Source organism: Gobio gobio (assembly GCF_949357685.1).
Source record: "Gobio gobio genome assembly, chromosome: 10".
NCBI classification, from domain to species: Eukaryota; Metazoa; Chordata; class Actinopteri; order Cypriniformes; family Gobionidae; genus Gobio; species Gobio gobio.
In genome coordinates, this window is record NC_137116.1 from 2,215,585 (window position 1) to 2,241,958 (window position 26,374).

General features: G+C 38.7%; 2 protein-coding genes across 9 annotated transcripts in view; both read left to right on the forward strand.

Moving 5' to 3' along the window:
• Positions 1-1,042: 1,042 nt before the first annotated feature.
• Positions 1,043-19,387, forward strand: rer1 (retention in endoplasmic reticulum sorting receptor 1). 6 transcript variants are annotated; one of them, XM_079828062.1, is made up of 8 exons: positions 1,043-1,130; positions 5,260-5,345; positions 10,393-10,497; positions 10,690-10,789; positions 10,880-10,958; positions 17,556-17,691; positions 17,821-17,875; positions 18,916-19,387. In XM_079828062.1, the coding sequence occupies exons 2-8, from the start codon at positions 5,265-5,267 to the stop codon at positions 18,924-18,926; spliced, it is 567 nt and encodes a 188-aa protein (XP_079684188.1). In that variant the 5' UTR covers positions 1,043-1,130; positions 5,260-5,264; the 3' UTR covers positions 18,927-19,387. The 6 variants fall into 6 exon arrangements, with proteins under 6 accessions (XP_079684188.1, XP_079684191.1, XP_079684186.1 ...); XM_079828065.1 differs by having other exon boundaries at positions 1,067-1,130; positions 17,821-17,949; XM_079828060.1 differs by lacking the exon at positions 1,043-1,130 and adding an exon at positions 1,561-1,678 and having other exon boundaries at positions 17,821-17,949.
• Positions 19,388-23,452: 4,065 nt separating this feature from the next.
• The window catches only part of aak1a (AP2 associated kinase 1a), a 91,492-nt gene continuing 88,570 nt past the window's right edge, over positions 23,453-26,374 (forward strand). For all 3 annotated transcript variants that reach the window (XM_079826536.1, XM_079826538.1, XM_079826537.1), the window contains exon 1: positions 23,453-24,322. In XM_079826536.1, coding sequence (XP_079682662.1) covers positions 24,169-24,322 — 154 coding nt within the window. In that variant the 5' untranslated portion in view covers positions 23,453-24,168. The remainder of the gene's footprint in view (positions 24,323-26,374) is intronic.

A 26,374-nucleotide genomic window follows, 5' to 3' on the forward strand; every position in this document is an offset into this window, starting at 1 on the left:
AAGCGTTTGGTTGTATACGTAAACATTTTGTACCGTATCAGCGTTCCGTCCACACGTATCCGGCGTTTTGAGAGCATGAAACCGATATTTTTTTAAACCGGGTCCCAGAGTGGATAAATCTGAAAACGACACCCTTGCGTTTACAGCCAATCCGTATATTTTGTGAAACGGTGATGTCATAACACCACATCCCGCATGGGAAAGACTAGAAGGGAAACAACTACGGGGCACTGGCATGCGCACATCAATATTGCGTCATTTAATTACTGTATTTGCATTATTGTAAGGGTAGGTTTAGGGTTGGGGTAGGTGTAGGCGTTAATAAAACACATTTGGTAATAGCAAATGTATTTATTGTTATTTTATTGTGAGATTTTGCCTCACTTCCTACAATTGCTGTACCCCTTCTAGCCACAACTCTTCTTCTCCATTTTTTGTGTATTTCTTTAGCAGAATTACAGCGCCACACACTGGTCCGACATGTATACTACATCGTTTTGAGTCGTTTTCAGTGCTCTCGTGTGTACGCGGATATTGCTGAATAAAAGTATTAACTTTTCAACAAAACAAAAAAATTCCTGATCCCAAACTTTAGAGTAGTTGTGTACATTGTTCAAAAGATTTTTGCATCACAGAAATAAAATATGTTTCTAAGTAAATTAAAATAGAAACCCATTGTTTTAAAATTGTAATAATGTTTCACAATATTAGTTTTCCCCCCTGTATTTTTGATCAAATAAATGCAGGCTTGATGAGCATAAGAGACTTCTTTCAAAACTAATTTTGAATTTTTTTTTTTTTAACTTCTAATGTTTCCAAACTTTTGACTGTTACTGTGTAAGAATAAGAATGATATCAGAAGTAAATTAAGTTAAGAAATCACATACCCATTTAAAATATAATTCGTATCAGTATTTGAATCGGTATCGTTGAAATTTAACCAACAAAATACAGGTATCGTATCGAATTAAAAACAATTTGGTATAATTCTCGCTCAGTTTGAAGCGATGATGTCTGCGCTCGGCTACTGTGGTCTGATGCGGCTGCGGTTACAGAAGCACTGACGTGTTCACAGAGCAGCAGCGCGACGCGCGGATCGGCAGCCGAGAGTGACACAGCGGCACAACCGGGTAAGAGAAACTGATTTCTTATCATCTCACTCCTGTTATGAACCTCTCACGGTCGCTCCGACTCCTCGAGAATGTTAATTGTCCGCCTGAATTCATTTCCATCAGTGGTGTGACGATTGTAAAATAAGGTTTTCTATAAGATGCAGTAAAAGGTAGTGCTAGCAAAGTTTACCACTCGTCTGCGTTCGGATTTCCCCGGAAGTGAGTTGTCCACTTTTCTGCGTGTCTGCTGGTCTTTGTAGTTCCGTCTTGATGCCTCCCTAGGGTAGTTTCAATTACACATTCGCCAATGAAAACTACAACCCTTGCGTTTCCGCTCTGATGTATAGTAGAATGGGAAGTGTAGTGTTTAGGTTGTCCTCCGTGTTTACTGTCAACGCAGAAGACCTGTTCTAGAAACTACATTAACCAGCATGCGTTACGCCTTAAAGGAATCAGCTACGGCTAACAAACCGATGCTAAATAGCAAATTAGCTTACAAGGTCTGACCACTACCCTTCTAGTTAGGTGGTTACATTAAACAGCGAGTTTATGAAATAAACACTGAGGTAAGTGTGTGTCGCACTGGTTCACTAATGAAAACAGAGCAGATCTGTAAGTTACCGGAACTATAGCTAGTGTTCATTTGCATGCACTGTCCCGTTTGGTTTAGATGTCAGGAAATGGACGGATCTGGATCATGAATGGCAGGTTCTGCACTGGGATCACTATAGTTTATTTGGCATATAAATAAACATATTGGCATTCACCACAATGAGGCATTATATTCCACTGTAGCCGAAAGAAGTGAGTGAAAGATGAGGGAAATTGGGCTGATGAGCTGCTTTGAGGCTCCTATCCATTCATTTTATGCGCCGTTATATTGAAGGTAATCTTGATTATTTTACTCGAACAACCTCTTGTTCATTGACGTGGTCGGGTTTTTTTTTTTTTTTTTGGACTTTGCCTCAGACTACATCTGTAGGTTATCACACGGAGGCTTCCCCTGTTTTACGACTAGGAAATCAATTCCTTTAAAGGCACTGTGAATCGCAAGGCAAGTGAATCGTATATTATCTTTGATTGAAATGGGGGAAATGCACTGATCTGCAAGGAAGATAATGTATTCAACAGGAATGTGGATTTTAAACATACAAACCTAAACGTAATACAACACCACCCTCTTAACCCCGCCTTTGAAATGTCATTCAGTCAGCAAATCAGGTGATCCAAAAGGGGAAAAAAAAGATCTTTAAGGAATGTGTTCTGGATTCCTAATGGCATTTCTGGAACCGTTCCTAGGGGATCTTTATATCTTTATTGGAAAGTGTTTAAACAATAAAATAGCTTTCCACGCTTGTTTAATGAACCATAAACAATTATTGCACAAGCACCTGTGGAACAGTGCTTAAGACACTAACCAATCATTAAAGTCACAGATCCAATAACTTGGGACACTAAAGAGCCTGACTGGGAAAAACACCAGAGAAAGATGACCAGGGTCCCTGATCACCTGTGAACATGCCATAGTACTGTTGCTGAAGAAATTGCGACTGCAGATGTGACCAGAGCAATAAACTGCAATGTCTGTAATGCAAGACGCCTAAAGCCCTATTCGGACGGGATTCGTTTTACAAGGGTAGATGGAGTAATGTAATTTCACCATAGGATGTCTGTAATATCTATAGCCAATTCACACAGGTTAAGAAATCTCAGTAAAACTAGCAGAAGTGGGAGGGGTAGTGCACAATCTATATATAACCTATATATATAACAGTAATGTCTAGTCAAACAATTTATTAATTAGAATAATTAAATTCTGATTGGTTGGTAATACGTTTTGTGCTTCTGACAAGTGCTTTCGACCTTTTTTTTTTCTTTCTGAATGGTAAGCAGAAAACACTTGAGGTTTGCCACACTTTTCAAGCGCCTCGATACTTGAGAAACCACGGAAAACTACTTTTAAATAGGAAATTACAGGATATTTACAATATAGAACACAATATAGTTGTTTTGGCTTTAAATATGTTTTTTATGATATCAAAATTTGTGATACTATTGAAATGTTGATAATTCATGTCACCATTTTTAATATCACAAAAAAAAACTAATACTAGCTTAAAGGGTTAGTTCACCCACAAATGAAAATTAGCCCTTCTTTCAGAAGAATAGCTCTGTTTTTGAAGTCCATAAAAAAAAATCATCTGTCCGTCAAATAATGTGCTCCCCGCGGCTCCTGGGTGTTAACAAAGGCCTTCTGAAGCGAATCGATGTGTTTGTGTAAGAAAAATATCCATATTTAATTACTTTTTTTTTTCTGAATGGTAAGCAGAAAACACTTGAGGTTTGCCACACTTTTCAAGCGCCTCGATACTTGAGAAACCACGGAAAACTACTTTTAAATAGGAAATTACAGGATATTTACAGCAGGTCTATTCGCACGGGATTAGTATTACCTGAGGTAATTTTTCCAGACCTTTTTTCAGAAGGTAAAGTCTGTAATGATAACTGTGATGGCACATTCGGACGGGACTAAAATCAAGTTCTGGTAATAATTACTTTACCCCACCTCTCCATGTTAAAGGAACATGCCGACTTTTTGGGACTTTAGCTTATTCACCATATCCCCCAGAGTTAGATAAGTCCATACATACCATTCTCATCTCCGTACGTGCCATAACTCTGTCTGACACCGCTAGCCTAGCTTAGCACAAAGACTGGAGGTAAACAGCTCCAGCTAGCCTACTGCTCAATAAGTGACAAAATAACGCAAACATTTTCCTATTTACGAAGACCGACAGAAAATGAAAAGTTGCGATTTTCTAGACCGATATGGCTAGGAACTTTACTCTCATTCCTGCGTAATAATCAAGGAACTTAACATGTAAATAGGAAAATGTTGGTGTTATTTTGTCACTTACTGAGCAGTAGGCTAGCTGGAGCCATTTACCTCCAGTCTTTGTGCTAAGCTAGGTTAATGCACGCACAGAGATGAGAATGGTATGTATGGACTTATCTAACTCTGGGGGATCCGGTGAATAAGCTAACGTCCCAAAAAGTCGGCGTGCTCCTTTAAACTAATCCCTTCAAAACAGGGTTTAAAGGGTTAGTTCACCCAAAAATGAAAATTCTGTCATTAGTTACTCACCTGTCGTTCCAAACCTGTAAGACCTAAATTAAGATATTTTTGATGAAATCTGAGAGCTTTCAAGGCCCAGAAAGTTAGTAAAAACATTGTTAAAATACTCCATGTTACTCCAGTGGTTCAACCTTAATATGATGAAGCGATTAAAATACTTTTTGTGTGCAAAAACACAAAAATAATGACTTAATTCACCAATTTCGTTCTAGTGTCTGTGTCAGTCTCCTACGCAGTTTACGGTTACGTCTTGGTAGAAGAGTGGAGTAACATCTCACAGCAAGAACTGGCAATTCCAGCTCAGTCCATGAGGATGAGATGTACTATAGATTTTAAAGCAGATGCTTTTCACATAAGATACTGCCTGCTACTTTTGATATTGTTCAGGGACTCATTATTCAATTTCTGATTGTCAAATGTCTGTGAAATGTGTTCAGTTTATGTCTCAGTTGTTGTATCTTTTTATGTGATATAGATATAGAGATATAGTATGCAATAGGGCTGTAAAAAAAAACAAAAAAAACGTATAAAGTATCCTAAATGAATGGCATATTTTCCAGTAGAATCATTTTTGGTAGGGTTTTATATAGTCTTAATTGGATTTATAGAAACTAAGGATTTATAGAAAAATATAAATACAAATATACATTTATATAAAATGTATATTTTGAAATTTTATTTTTTATTTTAGAAATGTTGCATTGGTGTACCTGTTCAACACCATTATAAGCTAAATTAACAGTTATAATGTACAGGAAAGCATGCATACATAGTAGACCGTAGGATGGAAAAGTAGTTAGTTACACTCATAAATGGTAGAATGATTTGCATGCAGTTTTGAATATATGGTTGGATAGACGGCGAGCTCAATGAAGAGATTTATATTGTGTTATTCTAGGGTAATTATGTAGCAGGGGTTTTTACATTTCTATTTAACTGTAAATATAAAAATTAGCATGCAAAAATAATCCCTTTTCACTGTGCCCTCATTATGTTCCTCCACATTCACAGACAGAATGCCAGAAGGAGACAGTGCTGGTGAATCCATCCATGGGAAACCATCAGCGATCGGAAACTTCTTTAAACGGCTCGGGCAGGTGAGGCTCTTGGAAATGCCACTGACTGTTCAAGTGATTTTTAAGATTGTATGAGTGTTAGGGGTGGGCGATATGATCCAAATCTTATATCATGATAGGAGTAATTTTATTTCACGATAACAATATAGATCACAATATAGTTGTTTTTGCTTTAAATATGGTCTTTATGATATCAAAATTAGTGATACTTTTGAAATGTTGATAATTCATGTCACCATTTTTAATTTCACAAAAAAGGTAAAAGTTAGCTTAAAGGGTTAGTTCATCCAAAAATGAAAATTAGCCCTTCTTTCAGATGAATAAAATCAGAGTTATATTAAAAAAAAAAGTTCTGGCTAATCCAAGCTGTATAATAGCAGTAATAATAATAAAAAAAAAAAAAATTGCATTATTTTTCATATATTTGACCTTTTATTCTACACTGCTCTGTCCCTCCTTGTATAACGGTCTGATGCTTTCCGGGTTGTATGAAGCCAGTCCCTCAAAAATACGCACTGGGCTCAGATTGGTTAGCTGGCCCAGTGTGTTGTGATTCGCTAACCGCAGTGCACGTTTATCGGAAACGCCACGCCCCTTACCTTTACCGATAGACTGTGCTTTGGTAGTATTAGAAACAATGGTGTCAATAAAACCATACCAATCTGAGCCCGAAGCAGACCCAGAACATTTTAGTGAAGATGAGTGAGCAGAACCTGTTCATTCCTCAAGAGTAAAGACTGCGGATCTATAGTTATCGCTACTAAATGGCACTGTTACTTTTGTATTTTTAGAACGATTATAGCCAAATATCTGTCGCAAGAACTATTAACCCAAAACGAACACTAAGCACTGGCTTTACTAGTAAGTTAGCCAAATCACACACAGAACCATGTTTAGCATGCCTGTAGATAAACAATACATAAAAGCTCTAATCAAAGAATCATTTACACTAATGTCAGGTTCGCTGTTGAGATTTTAACGTTAGTGTTTGTAACGTTAGGTGTTCGTTGGATAACGTTAAGTATGAATGAGCATTTAACAGACTGGTTTGCAGAACAGCGTTGTCATCTGTTTACTTCCTTGCTACAACGTACAATTAATGTATTACAGGAAAACACATCGATGAAAAATAAATCAGACTTACAGGTTGTGGCCCGTTAACAGCTTCTGTTTGTAAATCCAGCTTTCAGGACAAGCCGTTGTGCATATCCTGCATTGAACTCGCGAAGTTTGTGGAAGTTTTCCTCCATGAAATGTGCTGCGGGAGCCCCGCACGCGTCGTGCATGATTCACACTGGCCGTGTTTCTCTCACGCAGCTGACGTTGTGCGAATCCTGTATTGAACTTGCGAAGATTGTGGAAGTTTTCCTCCGTGAGATGTGCAGCGGGAGCCCCGCGCGCGCCTGTTCCCCTCCGTCTCAAACACACATGTGCATATAACATGCTGTATGTTAAACGCTCTGCAACGCACCCCCGTCCCACAAGGAAGGCTGAACAAAGCAAGTACCCCAGACCTGCAATCCGGATGAAAATAACAGCGTTTCCTTGGCATCGCGGCAACAACACTCCTGCCTAACTATACCACAACTGCGCCGAGATACAAAATGCCCCTAGAAGCTAAAGAGCAGTGAGCGGAGGGACGCTACGCTCCTCACTTCAAAACGGAAAAAAATAAATACCGATAATGAAATTCATTGCCAACTCTTTTAATAATCAAATTGAATTGATTTGTTGTTGCAGCCCTACTTCAAGCACTAGAAATAAGAAATGCTACATAAATTGTATAATGTATAAAAACATTTATGCATAGTCTTCACTGTGATTCTGTCAAGAGTAGTGAGATTTTCTCTTGTTTTGTTTGATTAACATTAATGACAGGTATATTAGGCTGCTGTCACTTTAAAATCAAACGCGCGAATCCAATATACTGTTTCTCAACTCTTTACGTTCACGTAAGGCATAAATGTTTACGAGGATGCTTGCAAAGATGGGCATTTGATATGCAAGTATGTGTGTTTAACCGTTCAAGCCTTATTACGCAGCAGAAAGAACTCAACTCAGTACTCGCACACTTTGAGCAGTGGATTTATGTGTGCGCCTCTCAGACAGCACTCCGAAACCATCTCTCAGGGTGTACTCACACTAGACTATATGAACCATGCCGTGCATGTTTGACTCCCAAAGTCTGGTTCTTAAAGATCTTAAAGTTTTCTCCTTCATTAGCATGCTAAAATGTCACACTAATAATAAGTGGATGCACAACATTTCTAAACTTAACTTAATTTATTAAACACTGACTTGAACCATCTCTCGAATCTTAATTGTGTGCACTGCACGGTATTAAAATAAAATATGTATCCAAAGTTAACGAAACAAATCAATAAACTGACCAAGTATTAATGATAAACATGGCCATAAATGTCATTCCCATTCTATGAAATGCATCTATACACTATATCTAATTTGCATAGTAATGTGTTTTTAGGACAATATGTACTAATGGGTGTAATAAAAAGGAATATTTTCATAAGAATATCCAGACAAAACTGTATGTTGTCAGAGAAATTCATTAAAATATAATGTCCTCTACAGATGTGAAACCTCTATTCTGGGTCTCAGGAGGATATTTCTGTCTCGTGCAGTGTGAATCCAGCATTTATATTTAGATATCACTTCCGAAACTTTGCAGCATGCTGTTGGCCGTCGGTCCTCTTGGCAGCATGAAAATCAGTAGTTTTATTCAATGGATTTTATAGGCTGTATAGCCTCGAGTTTTGCCAGCCTGCATTAACTCAGCACTGAATAAAAACTCTGATCGCGTTCAAGAGATCTGGCTACATTACTCACCACTAGGGGTGCTCCGATTGATCTGCAACCGATCTCTATCGGCCGATAATCGCTTTGGGATGATTGATCGGCGGTCTCTAAAAAGGCCGCTCTCATGAACCGATAAACACACAACCGATAGACACATAAAACCCCGCGCCTGCCGTGAGAGCTAGGGCATGACATGCAGCGACACTGTCTCATTCTCTTTCCGGCGCGGGAAAAATAATTATAATGCTGAAGGTGAGGTACAATTTATATTTCTGTATTAAATAACTTACAAAGTCATTTGAAAACTTTCTGTGAGACGTAAGTTCACAAACAGCACGAGTGAATCACCCCGTGCGTGCACTTTCTTTCTCTTTCAAAATGCTCAAATGGCTTCACATCAGCGCATCGCATCTGCACTAAAATCGAGCTGCACAGTTGACACAGGATTTGCCACTTGCACAATCGAGGCAGTGTCGCATCGTCACTAAAGTTTATCATTTGCATTTATTTTTAAGTCTTGCCAGTGTTCAAACCGCTCCGCACTCGCGTGCTCTGCAAGAGACCGTGAGCGCGCACGCGCGCACACACACACACAGGCCATCTCACAAAAAGCTTGCAAATACAAATTGCGCTGAAATAGTCAAATACACACAAATGTATGTACTACATTACCGCCTTGACGAGTATGCACGTAAACCCCGTCGTGACTCGCGAGTGAACGTTAACATTTGTGCAGCTGCATGTAACCGTATCCGTGTTCGCTCTTAAAGTGACAGCAGGCGAATAAACTGCTGCTGTCTCTGAGTTTCTCTTTGTCTTGTGTTGTTTGATGAACCTTTATGACACTCACTGCTCTTGAATGACTAACTTTTGCAACCTTAAGTGTAAGGATTAATCTAATTTAATTTATTCAGGGAAGACCAATGTTAATATACATTTGATTCCTTATTAAATGTCTTTAGTATTTCTTACCTCAATACTAATGTTAGACCTACCTGAAAATTTGTCTTTAAAAACAAAAATGCTCTCCATGATCAAATATTTAGGTGAGATAATTATATACATTTATATGACAAGAGTCACCTAAGGGGGGGATTCCCCCATTGTCAGAAATAAAATTCAGGCCCTAAATGGATGTCTGTAAAATTCCCTATAAATAATTCCACATGATAATAAGAAGGCTTCAAATAGATCGGTATCGGTGATCGTATCGGCAGATACTGCTTCCTGTGATCGGTGATCGGCTCCAAAAATCCTGATCGGAGCACCCTTACTCATCGCTGCAAAAACACGTTGTAAATCTCCAGAGCGCGGACACAAATGTGCAAATCTGCCCAATCTGTTTCGCCAGTATATTATTACAGTATCAACTGAGGGTGCTTCAGCCTTGTTTATACTTTCTGCAAGCCTCCGCTGACTGCGCGCGCGCCACCGATGACTGCTCTCAACGCGCACGACCGCCCACCCTGCGTTGACATAATTTTTGCCGCGCGCACCCTCTCGCTCGTGCGGATGCGTTGAGTATAAACAAGGCTAGCCTGTCATGCACTGTTCTGGGCTGCTCCAGGAGTCTGGACAGCTCTGTGTCTCCGAGCACGGTGCGGTCTGTGAGCGGGGCGGAGTAACGTAGCCTTCGCCCTCAATCACGCTGCAGTGTTTGTGAGAGCTGCTGCTTTCTCCACCCCACGCACAAATTCTCTGACTGCTAATAGTTTTCGACTACTGTCCTTAAAGTTAACGGCAAGCATTGTTACAGTATACCAGTTCCGGACGGTTCCACTGTACCAATAACACGGGGCTGCCCGCGGACGTGCCTGTCTTTAAATTGCGCTACTAAACACATATATCTGCCGATATATATAAAAAAATTACAAATATCGGCCGGCCGATATATCGGGTCGATATTGGTATTTTTTTTCGTTCAGAAAAAAAAAAGAGCGTTTTTCTCCCTGTTTTCTACAAAACAAAAAGTTCCATCGTAATAATGTTTTGAGCCGAAGCACACTTACGCCAAGTGCAATGGTTTATAATCACTTGTTTTTGAACCGCAATGCTTACAAATGCATTGAAACGATAAACTTTTGTGACCACGCAGCACAGCAACGTCACGTGAGCGCAACCACGATAGAGACGATAGTCCAAAATCTGTACCAGTTGACCAATTTCTACTAGTTAATCGTGTCTACCAGTATATTGCCCACCCCATAGTGAGTGTTGTTGGATAATGAGAACTACTGTTTCTCTTTTGCAGATTTATCAGTCATGGTTGGACAAGTCAACACCATTCTCAGCAGTCCGATGGGCAGCCACTCTTCTTCTAACGGCCATATATATGATCAGAGTATATATTCTACAGGTAAAAAACACCATCTGTTTAGGAAAGATTGCAAAATACTTCAATTTTGTCTGATTCATTTATGCTTTGACAATATGGGTAGAGTTATCATGCAGTTCTTGTTGTGTAATAGCATCTGGCAGGTCTAGAAAGATGCATTTTTGATCACAAAACATTATTTAAATGCAGTGAAACATTTGTGTCTTTTATTAGGGCTGGTACATAGTCACATATGCTCTTGGGATCTACCACCTTAACCTCTTCATTGCGTTCCTCTCACCAAAAGTGGATCCATCATTGCTCGATGATCCAGGTAAAATCGGCATTTGAAATGATCTTATCATCAGTGACATTTGCATCGCTGAGGAGATTTTTTTTCCTAATCAATCTCTCCCTTCACTAGATGAGGGTCCAGCACTACCCACAAAACAGAATGAAGAGTTCCGGCCGTTCATTAGGAGGTTGCCAGAATTCAAATTCTGGTAAGTTGTCACATCATGGGTGACATTTTAAAATCCATGTAATCGTTTAACGAGTGCAGTTTTCTTCAGAGAATAATGAGTGGATTGACTTGATCTAGGGACATGCAGAAATGACCAGAAATAGAGCCCAATGATTTCCACCATATGCAAAAAGTAGGCAGAATCCAGTGATAAAAATTTAATTTACTGTATAATACGTAATGTCGCAAAATTTGGATGAATAAAAAGTAAGGCTGTACACTTAATCATAATTAAAGCTATTTAAGATATTTAATATATGAATATGCCATCTCACTATATGAGGACATGAACACATGCACTGAGGGTCACTTCATGAACATTTCGCCACAGAAACTTATGGAGACCCTAATGGGACCTTTGCAAAAATAATAAATATACATACATTTCACAAGAAACTATTCGCGTGTGCACAGGATTTATTTTCGGGCTCACGCATTACAATTTCCAGTTTGTATATGGTCTATAACAATATTTTTTGGGTAGAGCCAATTCAGTGGGTGTTATTACTTTTGGTTTACACAGTGTAATTCACAGAATTCATAAATATGTTTTCACCTAAAAAAAAATGTCACGTCCATAACACATTTATACACACACGAGTGCTGATATTATTCTAATGTCTGGACTTCTTTATTAAGGGATTATGAATATAAAAAAAAAACTGTTCAATATATTGGTATTAAAAGCATTCTCTGAGAATTTTTTGACTGCAAATGTCACGTCCATAACGCTGGAATTGCCCTACAGTAAAAAGTGATACATTTGTATTTCGTTAGGGCAGTATATTTAAATTGTCCCTTATAAAACGTTAACAGCCAATTCAAAAAATATGTAAAAAATAAAATGTACAAATTTCATATTTCACAAGATCAAACACCCTTTATTCAACGACGTTGGATTTAACGCATTACAGGTGGCGGAGAAATGCTAATTTTCTTGATTCAATTCTAGCTTCAAAAAAACGAATAAGTAGCTGGATTGAGCCTCGTACTAAACAAACTGCTCTAACGAAATCCAAAATTTTAGCACTTTTAATCAGCCCAGTGCACACAGCCGTACTGCACCATCAGAAACTCTGCTCCATAGAAACTCAAAGGTCTTAACTACAACCCACCAAAATAAAACTTTGATTTATTGTGAAGTTATGACAGAAATTATTTTGTGTTGTACAGTAGAATGCACTTCCCAAAGTAGTAATAACAATAATAAAGCAGTTTATTTATAAAAACTTTTATACCACAATTTAGTGCTGGGCGGTATACCGGTTCATACCGAATACCGGTATTTATTTTTATGATATGAATTTTGATGATACCGCAATACCGGTATGTGTTGCGTTCGGACGTACGGAACGCGGCGCAGCGCGTCACTGTTTAAAGGGTCACGTTGTTGCACTGTAGTGAGAGCACAGCGGATATCGCATTACAGCCTATGGTAAGTCCAAAATCACCCCCTAAAGCCTCATTCACTATTATTCCCTACGTTATCCACTTATATTGTTCACTTGAAGGAGTGATTGAAAACGAGTGAGTGAATTCGGACAGCCGTTGCGTGTACATCGGCTGTACACTCGTAATTGCGGTGCAATGTGAGATTGAATGAGTGCACTCCATAACGTCCACTATGATTTCGGACACCCCTACAAATGGCTGTCCCTTCAAATAATGCCCTATTTAAGGTTATAGGGGGTGATTTCGGATTCAGCCCTTGATGGAGAATTCAAACTACACGCGGCGTGCAAGAGAGACCGGTTTCTGCGCGGAACTGAGATTAAAGTTCTTCACATGGATCATATTATAAGACATATAGACCGGAGTGAGCGCGTTTTAAGTTTTTTATGGACATATTTTATATACTCTAGTGCTTTAAACATAGACCGACAGCGTGTATGCGCACATATTTCATCACGTCTTCTTCAAATGAAATGTAGCCATAACGTAATGCAAAGGATCCGTCTGATCACGACTGCGATGACACGATGGGTTATTCTGCTACACGGAAGACGATGTAAGTAAATAGACTGACAATTCAAAGAAGAAATGGCAAAAATGTAACTGCTTTATTCTTTCTGTGTTAAACTGACGTGTGTCAGTTGTTCAGAGACTGTAGTGCTCTTAAATGTACTGAAAATATCCTTAGACAGTTTAAATGTTCTTCCGCGTTTCTCCCTCGTTTTGTCAGTTTGTTGTTATATAGATTTTAAAAATGCTTAAGGTGCCCTCAACTCTTTTTTTTTTTTTTTTTTCTTCTATCTCCATGGTCATATTTGAATATGCATGTGTCTGTTATGAGTGTGTTGCATGTGTTTTATTGGTTTTCTCCCCACAGCATCATTTTGTGGGGCTTTGCAAACCTGTATTAATTCTAGTGTGGAATTTTTCTACAATATTCACTCATCATGACAGTAAAATAGGGCATTCTAGACAATCTACTGCATTATATCCTCTCTCAATTAGTAGAAAATGTGGTTAACACCCGGTCATGCATAGGAGAAAAGAATACCGTCATATACCGCAAAACCAATATAATAAAAAAAAAAACGTGATATATATTTTTGGTCATACCGCCCAGCACTACCACAATTCTTTTGTTTGCTAAAATTTGAAAGGAGTTGTTCAAATATCATTTGATTGTATTTTGAAAATGTAATTAAATTGTTAGTTTTAAGCATTAATTTGACTACCACCGTTTTTTATCATTTCAATTTAATCATAAAACACCAGAGAAATAAAGAGAAATTAAAACAGACAACACAGAATTTCTGGCACATTTCTTAGGACACTTCTATTGTTAAAAATAACAATATTGTGGAGATATAAAGCTGATCTGTGAGATATTAAAAATGAATGAAAACAACACATGCACAATATTGCTGCAAATGTAATATTTATATGATGTTTTATTTACTAAAATCATTTTCAAAATGATCGTTTTGAGATAATTTTTTACGTTAGTAAAAACAAGACAGGAGGGAGATGGAGAATAAGAGCTGTAAGAGCATGAACGCTTTAAAGATGCAGGAAGTGATTTCTGAGAAACAATGTTGAAATTTGAAATCAACCCAAACACACCCCTCCCTTCGTGTAAATATTGTTTGATTAGCATGTTACAAGAAGCTCACAGTGATTTTATTTTTTTTATGGCTCTTGACTTTACATATTTAATTTTAGACCTTTACCCCCGGTTTCACAGACAAGGCTTTTATTCTATTATGCCCCTTTTCACAAGATGTTATCTCAGGTGTCCCCAGAATGTGTCTGAAGTTTCAGTCCAAAATACCCCAGATAAATAATGTAAATGCCCATTTTTGATTGGAAGGGAAAACATGACGTTTTCGTCGGGCAGCAACCTTCCCCAGTTTCTCTTGAAGCCAATACTGAAGTGACTTAAACTGCAATTCATCGACTGGCCGCTAGAGACAGGCTCAAAAAGGGAGCAGAATCACATTGAGCCCCATGTTAAAATGCCCAAATTTACAGCAGAAAAAAACATGTTTACAGCCTGGTACAAATCTGTAGGTTTCTGAAAATGCTCTTCAGAAACCTACGGGTGACGTCACGGACACCTACGTCAATATTTATTTACAATCTATTGTTTTTGTGCATGTATCTTTAAATGCAAATGAGCTGCTGCTCCCCACCCCACTTTCCAGAGGAGTGTGGCGCCTACAGCTAAAACATCATTTTGGTTTTGAGTTATCATCTCTATCGCTCTTCATCCCCATGAAAGTTTATTATCTGCATGTGTTTTAAAGCCATATCAGTCTAAACGCATCCTGTGAGTATTAAACTAAGTTCTCTTTCACGGCTTATTGCACTTAAACTGTCAAATACACACAAGGTTATGTCAAAAATACACAGTTCACATAAACACAGTCAGTTATGTCTGTGAACATAAACCGTAAGTAAAGAAATCGCATGTGTATATAAGATCTGTGTATTAAAGTGAAAGCAGCATAATATACAGTACCTACTGCTAAATATGCTGTTAATATGAATCATACAACAAAAGAAAAAAGAAAGTAACTCACTGCTCTTGATTGAGTAACTTCAGTAGCTTTAATAAGAATACATTTCTTACTTGAATGCTGCTGTTAAATGCTCTGGCGAGGAGATAAACATGGTGGACTCACTCGGGGCGGGGTCTATGCTAATTGAGGTTATGCATTGATGTCACTTTCCCTTCAGAACACGCCAGGACTGATCAGTGTTGGGCACGTTACTTTAAAAAAGTAATTAGTTATAGTTACTAGTTACTTCTTACAAATAGTAACTGAGTTAGTAACTGAGTTACATCATTATAAAAGTAACTAATTACCAGGGAAAGTAACTACTGTGTTAATTTTTTTTTTTTCTTCAAATGTTCAAATATGTCATAACTTGGATGCCCCCAATATTAAATATGTTAAATGAATGAATTGGACACTAAATAGAATAAATTACTATTATAAAACATTGTTCATTAATGTACACTATTGTAATGTTGCGGTGGGACAATGTGAGAGACACCTATCAAATTCAATACATTATTGTAAATATTATCAGTAGATCTACTATAGTGTAAATATTGTGTAAATATTATCAGTACTATACTGCTCACGTTATCACATGGGTTTTTAGCCACTCATTTTGTGGCGGCATGTGATGATGTGAGGCTTCATTAGATTATAATTACTTGCCACAGACGTGGAGAGACTCTTTCTTCCTGGGCATAAGTTGCACATTACATAAACATTCTTACCTTTCACCTCAACGAGGGAAAAGTAGCGCTTATACTTCCAGTTTGCGAAAGCTACCTGTGAAGTCGTTGGACTTGCCATCGCTGTGCATATGCGTCATAGGTGTGTGTATGTGTGAACCATTGACCGTAAAAACATAGGTGTGAACTCAACCTATCAACCTCAACCTTGTCTCACACCCACCAATCATCATCAGTTATGTGTACCACCCCACCCACCCCCAAAACGCATGGCTGGTGCGAGCGCGCGCACACACACACACACACACACACACACACTTTGCAGGTCCGACTGACAGAGAGCCTGTTCGGATGAAAACCGCTTCAGTGAGCTCAATTATAGTAATGCCGCATTTTTTTTCTCAGTAGCGATAACGGCGTTGTAGCGGGAGAAACGGTAATTCGTTTGATTACTCGTTACTGAAAAAAATTATTCTGTTAGTAACGCCGTTTATCTATAACGCCGTTATTCCCATCACTGGGACTGAGTGGCAAAAGACATGCTGCATGACTGGAGTTAATATAGGAAACTAAAGGTTAGATTCGATCTAGTGTTCCTTACAACTTCCCAAAGATCCAGTGATCCATGGATATTGACGTGCAGCCAGAAATGATGTTTTCTGACATTTATATGTGCCTGATTTCGACGCTGGGGAAATACATGAAGCAGATTTGGCTGTGAACGCTTTATACAGCGCATCCAGAAAGTATTCACAGTGCTTCGCTTCTTCCACATTTTATGTTTCAGTCTTATTCCAAAATTGAATTCATTTTTTTCCTCAATTCTATAAACGATACCCCATAATGACAACGTAAAAAAAGTTTGTTTGAAATCTTTGCAAATGTATTAAAAATAAAAAACTAACAAATCACATGTACATAAGTATTCACAGCCTATGCCATGACACAAAACTGAGCTCATGTGCGTCCTGTTTCCACTGATCGTCCTTGAGATGTTTCTACAGCTTGACTGGAGTCCACCTGTGGTAAATTCAGTTGATTGGACATGATTTAGAAAGGTACACACCTGTCTATATAAGGTCCCACAGTTAATAGTGCATGTCAGAGCACACACCAAGCCATGAAGTCCAAGGAATTGTCTGTAGATCCCCTAGACAGGATTGTATCGAGGCACAGATCTGGCGAAGGGTACAGAACAAATTCTGCAGTATTGAAGGTCCCAATGAGCACACTGGCCTCCATCATCTGTAAATGGAAGAAGTTTGGAACCATCAGGACTCTTCCTGGAGCTGGCCGCCCAGCCAAACTGAGCAATCGGGAGAGAATGGCCTTATTGGCCAGGTGCTGAGCGCTTTCCATCCAACCTGATGGAGCTTGAGAGGTCCTGCAAAGAAGAATGTGAGAAACTGCCCAAAAATAGGTTTGCCAAGCTTGTAGCATCATACTCAAAAAGAGGTGACCAAGAACCCGATGGTCACTCTGACAGAGCTCCAGTGTTTCTCTGTGGAGAGAGGAGAACCTTTCAAAGGAACAATCATCTCTGCAGCACTTCACCAATCAGTAGAGTGGCCAGGCGGCACATGACAGCCTGCCTGGAGTTTGCCAAAAGACACCTGAAGGACTCTCTCTGGTCTGATGAAACAAAGATTGAACTCTTTGGCCTGAATGGCAAGCATCATGTCTGGAGGAAACCAGGCACCGCTCATCACCTGGCCAATACCATCCCTACAGTGATTATAAAAGCTACATAAATATCCTAATTGAACTAAAGCCTGATCCTAAAGCCTTGTCTGTGAAACCTGACCATAGCTTACTTGATGTCTGAATTACATAAAAGTGCTTCAGTTCATGCGTGTTGTTTTTTGATTGATGTTTCAGGCATTCAGCGACGAAGGGCATCGTCATCGCTATGATTTGCACATTCTTCGACGCCTTTGACGTGCCGGTGTTCTGGCCCATCCTCGTAATGTATTTCATCATGCTGTTCTGCATCACCATGAAACGGCAGATCAAGGTTCGGCAATGGAAGATTTCTTTTGAGATATTTCCAGTTCATATAGCTGAGCTGTTATCTGAAAATAGAGTTCCAGAGATGCGATGATGTAATCTTGAGGTTTTGACTCTGTTTGTGTTTCCTCTACAGCACATGATCAAGTATAGATACCTGCCCTTCACACACGGGAAGAGGACTTACAGAGGCAAGGACGACACAGCGAAAACCTTTGCTAGTTAAAATTCCCCTTCCTGAAATTAAAGTTATTGATGAAGAATGGTGCGTAACGGGGGTTGAGGTTTTTTTTTCTTTCTTTTTTTTCTCTTTTGCTTTCTTTTTCTGAGTAAGAAAAAGCCAAGCCTGCTGAAACTTTTGATCGACGTTGAAACTGTAATGATGCCTTTAAGCGTTTGGGGTTTGGGCTTTGAGAAATGCTGTTGAGAGCTTCTACACTGGCAAATTTTAATATATTTGGACAACTAAGTATGAGATTTGACACATTTATTTTTTGCTCAGTGGTTCCCATTCTTCTTCAAACCTAGAGGATTTTTAAAAGGAAATCATCTTTCATTCGTCCTTGTGTCATTTCAAACCCGTATGACTTTTTCTCAGTGGACCACAAATGGAGAAGTTTTAAAGAATGTCCCTGCTGCTCTTTTTCCGTACCTATTTTTATGGAAAATGGCAGCATGGAAATTCTCCCGTGCGTGCGTGTTCAACTGATGAAAAAAGTCATACTGATTTGGAACTAAAGGTTGAGAAATGAGTTTTGAATGATCTATTTCCTGATTATTTACAAACAAGGGAATGTAATATAAAATAGTGGGAAGTATAAAATTCAATACATTGGTACATGAAATGTCTCTCATAGATAATAACATTAGATTCAGTATTCAGACCGACGAAAGAAGCTTCCATGAAGAGAGAGGAGACATTATTGATCATAGGGTGGGAGTTCCATCTTGCCACATGTTAATATTTGCCTTTTATGAACATTTATAAATCTCTTAATGTGCTGTAGTATTGTATTTAATTTTTTGTACATAGTTGTCCACGTTAATCACATCCATTCGTGCTGTTTGTAAGTTATTCTTCAGTAGGTAAACCGTTTCAAACCCCCTCACTTTGTACGTCAGGATTTTTAAAGCGTGCATTCCATTAAAATGTTGATACAAAAATACTGGCTGTATGTTTTTGTCGTTTAAGCATTCCCAATTAAAACTGTCTCTCTTTTTTCTTTTACAGAGGAAACATAAAGTTGAGTGCTTTAACTATTACAAATGGATGGAGAGGGTTGAAGGTTGTTCATTTTGTTTTTCCTTTTCCTTTTTTTTTTTTTTTGAGATGGGCCATTACAACTAGTATAGAATTTTTTTTTTTTTTTTTATGGGCAAATGGAGAACTTCAATAAGCATTTGAGATGAGGATACAATTTCCAATTGGAGTGCAGTTTTTTTGGAGGGGAGATATATATATAAAAAATGTATAATGTATAATTTTTTAATGGTTAGCATGTTTTTTTTTTTTGAAAATGCCATTTTTACTGTATTAAATTAATCTTCATCAAAACAAAATAGGTTTGTTAATTCCTGATTAAAGACATTGCATGTTTTAGGTTTTCTTGTGCTGCTGGTTAAGAGAAAACAAGATGATTTTAATAACTAAGTGTAAATTTTTCACTTCAAATGCTATTAAAAGGCTGTGTCCCTTCACTGTTTATTATTTTGTTTTGTTTTTATAAGTTTAGTGAATAAATCAATTGAAGTGTGCTGATAATTCTGGTAATACTTTATTTTAGTGTCCTTGTTACACATGTTACATACTATAGTAATAACTGTAAATTATGCATATTTTAAGGTGTACGCGTTTACATTTGAGTACTAAGTAATAATAATGAGAATAAGTACTTACTATAGGGTTAGGAATAGGGGTTGGTTAAGGGTTAGTTGCATGTTATGCATAATTTATATTTATTAATACATTAACTACATGTAACATGTTTAACAAGGATACTGTAAAATAAAGGGTTTCCCATATTTCTGTATTCTACTTGCAAGAGTGTTTGGTTGACTCTGAATCCAAGATAAAGTGTAATGTAATAGGTTACAATTCTGTATGTACTATGAAAATTTGATAAACACAATCTTACAACATTTTGCATTTCCATTTACAATAGAGAAGCCCGCAAAATACACTTGGGTTCCACCTAGAAATGCATGAATGTCATTGCATTAGATAACAAGACAACAAACCAGCCGTCATCTGCAAACATATGATGCCAGCGCTTTTCTCAGAACTAGTGTTATTTATCTATATTTTGAACCGGAATGGAGCGGGAGATAAGACGTGTCGTCGTTATTGTCATGAGATGATGTATTTAGAAAGGGCCCATCTTACAAGGCAATAGCTGACTGAGTAGCACGTGATGCATTTTAAGCATTTTAATGCTAAAAACGTTTGCTTGTCAAAGAGTTGTTGTGTGTAATTTGACAGCGAATAAGATAATTATGAGTATATAAAATAAGAATTAAAAAACAGTCAACTAGACAAAGCACTTAGCCTATTTTGATAATCTTCCTCCCTTGCACTCATTTGCTGACTTTAGTTTTGTGGTATTGTAGATTTTCCTGTAGGGGGCAGCAATGCCACAGACATCGTGTCGTTCTGTCAAGCGCATGAAAAAAATAACTTGTGGTACATTTTGTGATGATTCTGTCGTTATATTTTAAATTAGCTATATGTTAGATTTCATATGTTATCCTCCTGACACCCAGACTTAGAATTTGTCGTCTGTAGAGGACATTATTTGAGCGAATTAAGACCTTTTCAGTTTCACCACAACAGCTTCCTCTACTTAGTCTTTAAAAACGACTGACTGAATTATCAAATTTAGCACTCCTATGGAAAAATTATATTTTTTAATTAGGCTATCATTTGAATCTGACTGTCAAATTGTCGTAGATAAACATCTCAGGAAAACGTTGGTTTCAAATCAGAATATGAAAACAGCCCAGACACCAACATGGTGTGGATTCCATATGTACCAGATGTGGGCCGGATCTGGGTCTACTATGTTGCTGTCTGGGAAGGCATCGGTTTTTTTAAACATGTCCTCTGTAGAAGACACCATACATGCTGTTTATCAGGCATTTTGAGAGACACGAGTGAATAGGGAAATAAATTATATAGGCTATGCTGTCAAATCGGTTAATCACATCTAACATATACCTAGCTAATTATATACGTTTATATATATATATATATATATATATATATATATATATATATATATATATATATATATATATATATATATATATATATATATATATATATATATATATCCAAAATTATTGGGACACCCCAAATAATTTGTGAAACATTGAAACATTTGTGAAAGAATGGGTCGATCTCTGGAGCTCAGTGAATTCAAGTGTGGTACCGTGATAGGTTGCCACCTGTGCAATAAGTCCATTTGTGATATTTCTAGTGATGGAAAAATTAAGCTTTGTGAAGCAAAGGCTTTCCCCTCAACTGTATCGTAAAAAGGTTCACTACTCGAAGCTTTTCAACATGGTGCACACTAACGGCATCTTGTGGTAAAAAGGTGGAAAAACCTCTCTTTGTTTCATATCGTCAACTTCCTAAAATATTTCCCCAATGACTTAGGCAATTATTTTAGGAAGGTGACGATATAATGAGTTTGTGCAATGAAAACCGGATAAAGCAAAGAAAATAGAAGTCTATATAAATAAGTATTCCACATGTCATTGTACTTACACAATGTATGAGTAAATGAGTCTGTGAATAAATTTGTGAACAAATAGGCAAGACCCATTGAGGATATATGAGAAAAATAAAAGAAGATCATCATAGAATGATCAGTTGAAGTGCCTGTGAACCGGGAATTCATACAAAATGAACATGCACAAAACTACAAATTTAAATAATTACATCATAATTTCGTATTATGATTTAGTCTTATCAAATAAGCGAATGACACTTGAAACTGTGCAAGAGGTTTGCATTATTTGAATCAGAATACGAAGCAATCACGTGGTTGTGTGCAAAAACTAAGCTTCAGACATCACAGATCACGTGGTCATGGCAAAACGAATCACGCTCCGACAGTGCTTCACTGTGAGATGTTTCGGTTTTTTTTAAACAAGCTTTTAAACAAACGAGGCCTCTGTGTCGAACGTCACATCACTAGAAATTTCCTCATGATTAAATATTCCACGGTCAACTGTTAATGGTATTATAACAAAGCGGAAGCAGAGAACCACAGCAACTCAGCCATGAAGTGGTAGGCCACGTAAAATCACAGAGTGGATGCTGAGGCACACAGTGCGCAGAAGTCACAAACTTTCTGCCGAGTCAATAGCTACAGACCTCCAGACTTCATGTGGGCTTCAGATTAGCTCAAGAACAGTGCGTAGAGAGCTTCATGGAATGGGTTCCTGAGCAGCTGCATCCAAGCCTTACATCACCAAGTGCAATGCAAAGTGTCGGATGCAGTGGTGTAATGCACGCCGCTAACTGGACTCTAGAGCTGTGGGGACGAATCACGCTTCTCTGTCTGGCAATCCGATGGACGAGTCTGGGTTTGGCGGTTGCCAGGAGAACGGTACTTGCCTGACTGCATTGTGCCAAGTGTAAAGTTTGGTGGAGGGGAGATTATGGTGTGGGGGTTGTTCCAAGACATTTTGGACAATTTCATGCCCCCAACTTTGTGGCAACAGTTTGGGGATGGCTCCTTCCTGTTCCAACATGACTGCACACCAGTGCACAAAACAAGGTCCATAAAGACACGGATAAGAGAGTTTGGTGTGGAGGAACTTGACTGGCCTCCAGAGTCCTGACCTCAATAGAACACCTTTGGGATGAATTAGGGCGGAGACTGCGAGCCAGGCCTTCTCATCCAACATCAGTGCCTGACCTCACAAATGCGCTTCTAGAAAAATTGTCAAAAATTCCCATAAACACACTCCTAAACCTTGTAGAAAGCCTTCCCAGAAGAGTTGAAGCTGTAATAGCTGCAAAGGGTGGGCTAACTCCATATTAAACCCTATGGATTAAGAATGGGATAGATATCATTAAAGTTCATGTGCATGTAAAGGCAGATGTCCCAAAACTTTTGCCAATATAGTGTATATATAGGCTAAACACATTATGTAAACACAACATTTTATGTAAGATGCGATTATTCCTATGAAATATGAGATACTCTTATGAAAATATTTCCAAGTTATTACTCCCATTATTACACTTTTCATTACATGTTGCCTCAATGACACATTCATATGCAATTAGATTAAATGTATAGAATGGGACTACACACACATATTGCATAAACATAAAGTATGATAGTATATAAAATGTTATATTGATATATATGTTCTGTTATATGTTACATAACAGTTGAGAATAATCTTTCTGGTCAGGTTAAAAATTAGCCTGAAACCTAAAAACTGAAACAACAACATTGTGTTTGCTTATAAATGTATTTTCATGCCATTCTATTTTCATAATAAATGAGTGGTGTCCTCTACAGAGGACATAACATAAAATAGGCATAACATATATTTAAAAAACAAACAAACAAAACTCAATTTGTTTTATTATGCTCCAAACAATGTAATGACTAAACATTCACAAAAAAAGTTGTTCTGGTTCTCAGGAGGATATAACAATAATTGTGTGGCGTGGTGTTGCCCTCTAGTGGCTCTTATTGGACACGCATGTGCGCGTCCCCGCTGACGTCACCGCGTTGTGTTAAACTACATCTACCAGAGCGTCACTGACAGTAGACGACCGAGTCCACCTTAACGCGCGATTTATTCTTGTTCTAAACCTGTGTATGGCCGTTTCTTTAATTTAACCTCGTCAGCAGACAATGATTGTACACTATTATTCACTTTGCCTAGGGAAAACCCCATCGAACCGACTGTTTCCCTGCGTATACATTGCACTTCCGGGTTTTCGGGCAAGCGTCTTTGCTGAGGATCAGCTGTGATGATTGAATGAGCAAACGGAGAGGAGAGCGACCCCTGAATGCTGTGCTGCCGATAATCGTTGCTGGATACCAAGTGCACTAAAAAGACAAGAGGACTCTTGGAATAAAGCTGCTTCCCGGCTTTATGTTTATGGCACTGGAAGGAGTGCGCTGGTTGGCACTCGTCAGATATGTTGTTATAAGATAGTGTTATGGCTACATAAGTATGAAGATATGTCAACGGTGACTCATCCTACTAGTCTGATAACCTATTCCTTCTTATGCCGTTGAGTTGGTTTGCTCTCCTAATACTTGGTTTAGTTTAACGCAGTCTGATATTGTGATGTGGGTCCGCTGAGATATATTTAGAGATTATCGCGCTTTTCTATCATTTGTGCATCTCAACGACTGTCAAGCGTTGTTGTTGGATCTGGAGAACGACACGTAACGCGGGAGTCTGGTTGTTTTTCATGGTTTAATGAAAAAGTGTTGCTGGTTGGACAATGAAGAAGTTCTTCGACACCCGACGGGAGATGGTGAGCTCCGGGCCCGTGTCTGGAGCCGGTGCGGGAGGCGGCGGGGGGTCCGGCGCGTTCATCGGACGCGTTTTCTCCATTGGACGATATCAAGTGACCGTGGAGGAGACTGTGGCAGAGGGTAAGCGACTTCATGCTTTCATAACGACATATAATAGATGTAATGTGTGCACTGGGGATGCCTCTACGCTCCATGTCTATATACATAAATAAATAACGATGCGTTATTATGAATGACTCCGAGCCTCTGTCGTCACTCGTCTCACTCATGCGTCATCTGAATATTTGCTGACTGCATGTAGTGAGTGAGGCGTGCTGCCTCAGCAGAGGAGCTTCAATTTAATATTCAAACGAAACCGTAAGACTTACTTGCTTCCTGGAAGTCAAAAGAAGTTTAGCAGAATGTCGTCGCTGCTCTTTTCCAAATAATGAAAGTGGATGGGGATGAGATGTCATGCTCCAAACGTGACAAAAAGCATCTTAAAGGGTTAGTTCACCCAAAAATGAAAAAAAAAAAAAAAAAAAAAAAAATTCCCATTATTTACTCACCCTCAAGCCATCCTACGTGTATGACTTTCTTAACTTCATAAACTATAATCACTGTAACGGCCGTACGCGAGTCGAGTTCCGGCAGAAGAGTGACCTCTGACCCGACGCATGACGTAGGATGTAGGCGTAGCGTAAGCTCAGGTTACAGGCAACAAACTCAAGCTCCTCCCACATTTATCTTAATTGTTTTAGACTCTAATTCATGACCAGTGTTTTGTTTTGCTCTATCCTTTGCCCTTCTGCGTTCACCAATACGTCATGTGTCGGGTCTCCTGGAAGGCACCAGTGATTTATAGTTTATAAAGTTAGAAATATGGATATTTTTCTCACAAAAACCCAACACTTTGCTTCAGAAGGCCTTTACTAAAGGTGCACTATGTAACTTTTCCATCCGCTAGAGGTCGCCTATTCAAAACAAAGGCCTGGTTTGATGACGCCAAGTTTGAGCGCAGAATCTTGGGACATCTGGTCTTCACCTCACAGCCGGTGGAAAAGAATCGGGATAAGGCTCGGGCAGAAATCATGTTCATGGATGTGATTATTAACGTTTCTGTAGTATGAAGCAGAGCAGGACAGAGTGGTGTGGGAGCTGAGCAAGGCCGCTGGAGCGATTGTTAATAAGATAAACGCAACACACGCCTCGCAAGCAGCGGGACTTTTATTATGCCACAGTCGAGGGTAACCCAGATATGACGCAATTGACAGGCGACTCCCTTAAGGCCTGTACACACCGGGACAAATATCGCACGTGCTTATCGCCATCATTCAAGGTGGTGCTGCGGCACTTTACGCTTCTGACACTCGCTTGTCACACAGAAGAAGAAGAGAGACAGTATTTACGTGCTTGCCAAAACCATAGACATATTATGTCTATGGCCAAAACCATTCACACACTTTTTGCTAACTGTCAAGCAGCATTAGCAGCCCATCTTCTTCTTTTTCTAATTACTACTTCTTCGTCGTATCAATGTGTGCTCGGCAAGACCGTTTTGTGCTTGAGCGCCACCAAGTCGTGTTTACTGTCACTTCAGCAGCTCCAGGCACGTGAACTAAAGTGCTGATCTCATTGGTCGGCCAGTTTTTAACGCTTCGCATCAAAATAAAAAGCGAACCCGAGGCGTTTTTTTTTAAATTACGCTTTTACGCCTGGCGTTTTGCGCGTCGGTGTGCACACTCACATTGGCGTCCATTGTTTAGTCACGAGGCGTTAAACGTCGGCGATAAACGTGTGAACAGGCCTTTACACGTCCCGGTTCCTTGGTTAAATTAGCAATTTTCTCAAAATTTACAAATAGTTGGAAACATTTGTTATATTGTAAGTACTCAACTGAACAAAATATATAACCCTGGCCTAGTGTTTTTTGGATATTTTACTGAAAAAATGCCGCCATGACAGTCGTTGCAAACGGAGTGATAAGAAGTGTTAAAGCGGTCCCAGTGCTGAAACTGGGGAAATATCACACGGCTGAAAAAGGCTCCCAGCCAATCAGATTTAGACTCATCATTGACTTTGTGATTTTTAATTCCATCCAAATCTGCCATGTCTCTGTTTTTCCTCACACACCCCTCAGTAAAACTTCCAGAGCAAATTACCTACTGTTTTCGGCTGATTTAATGGTCCTCT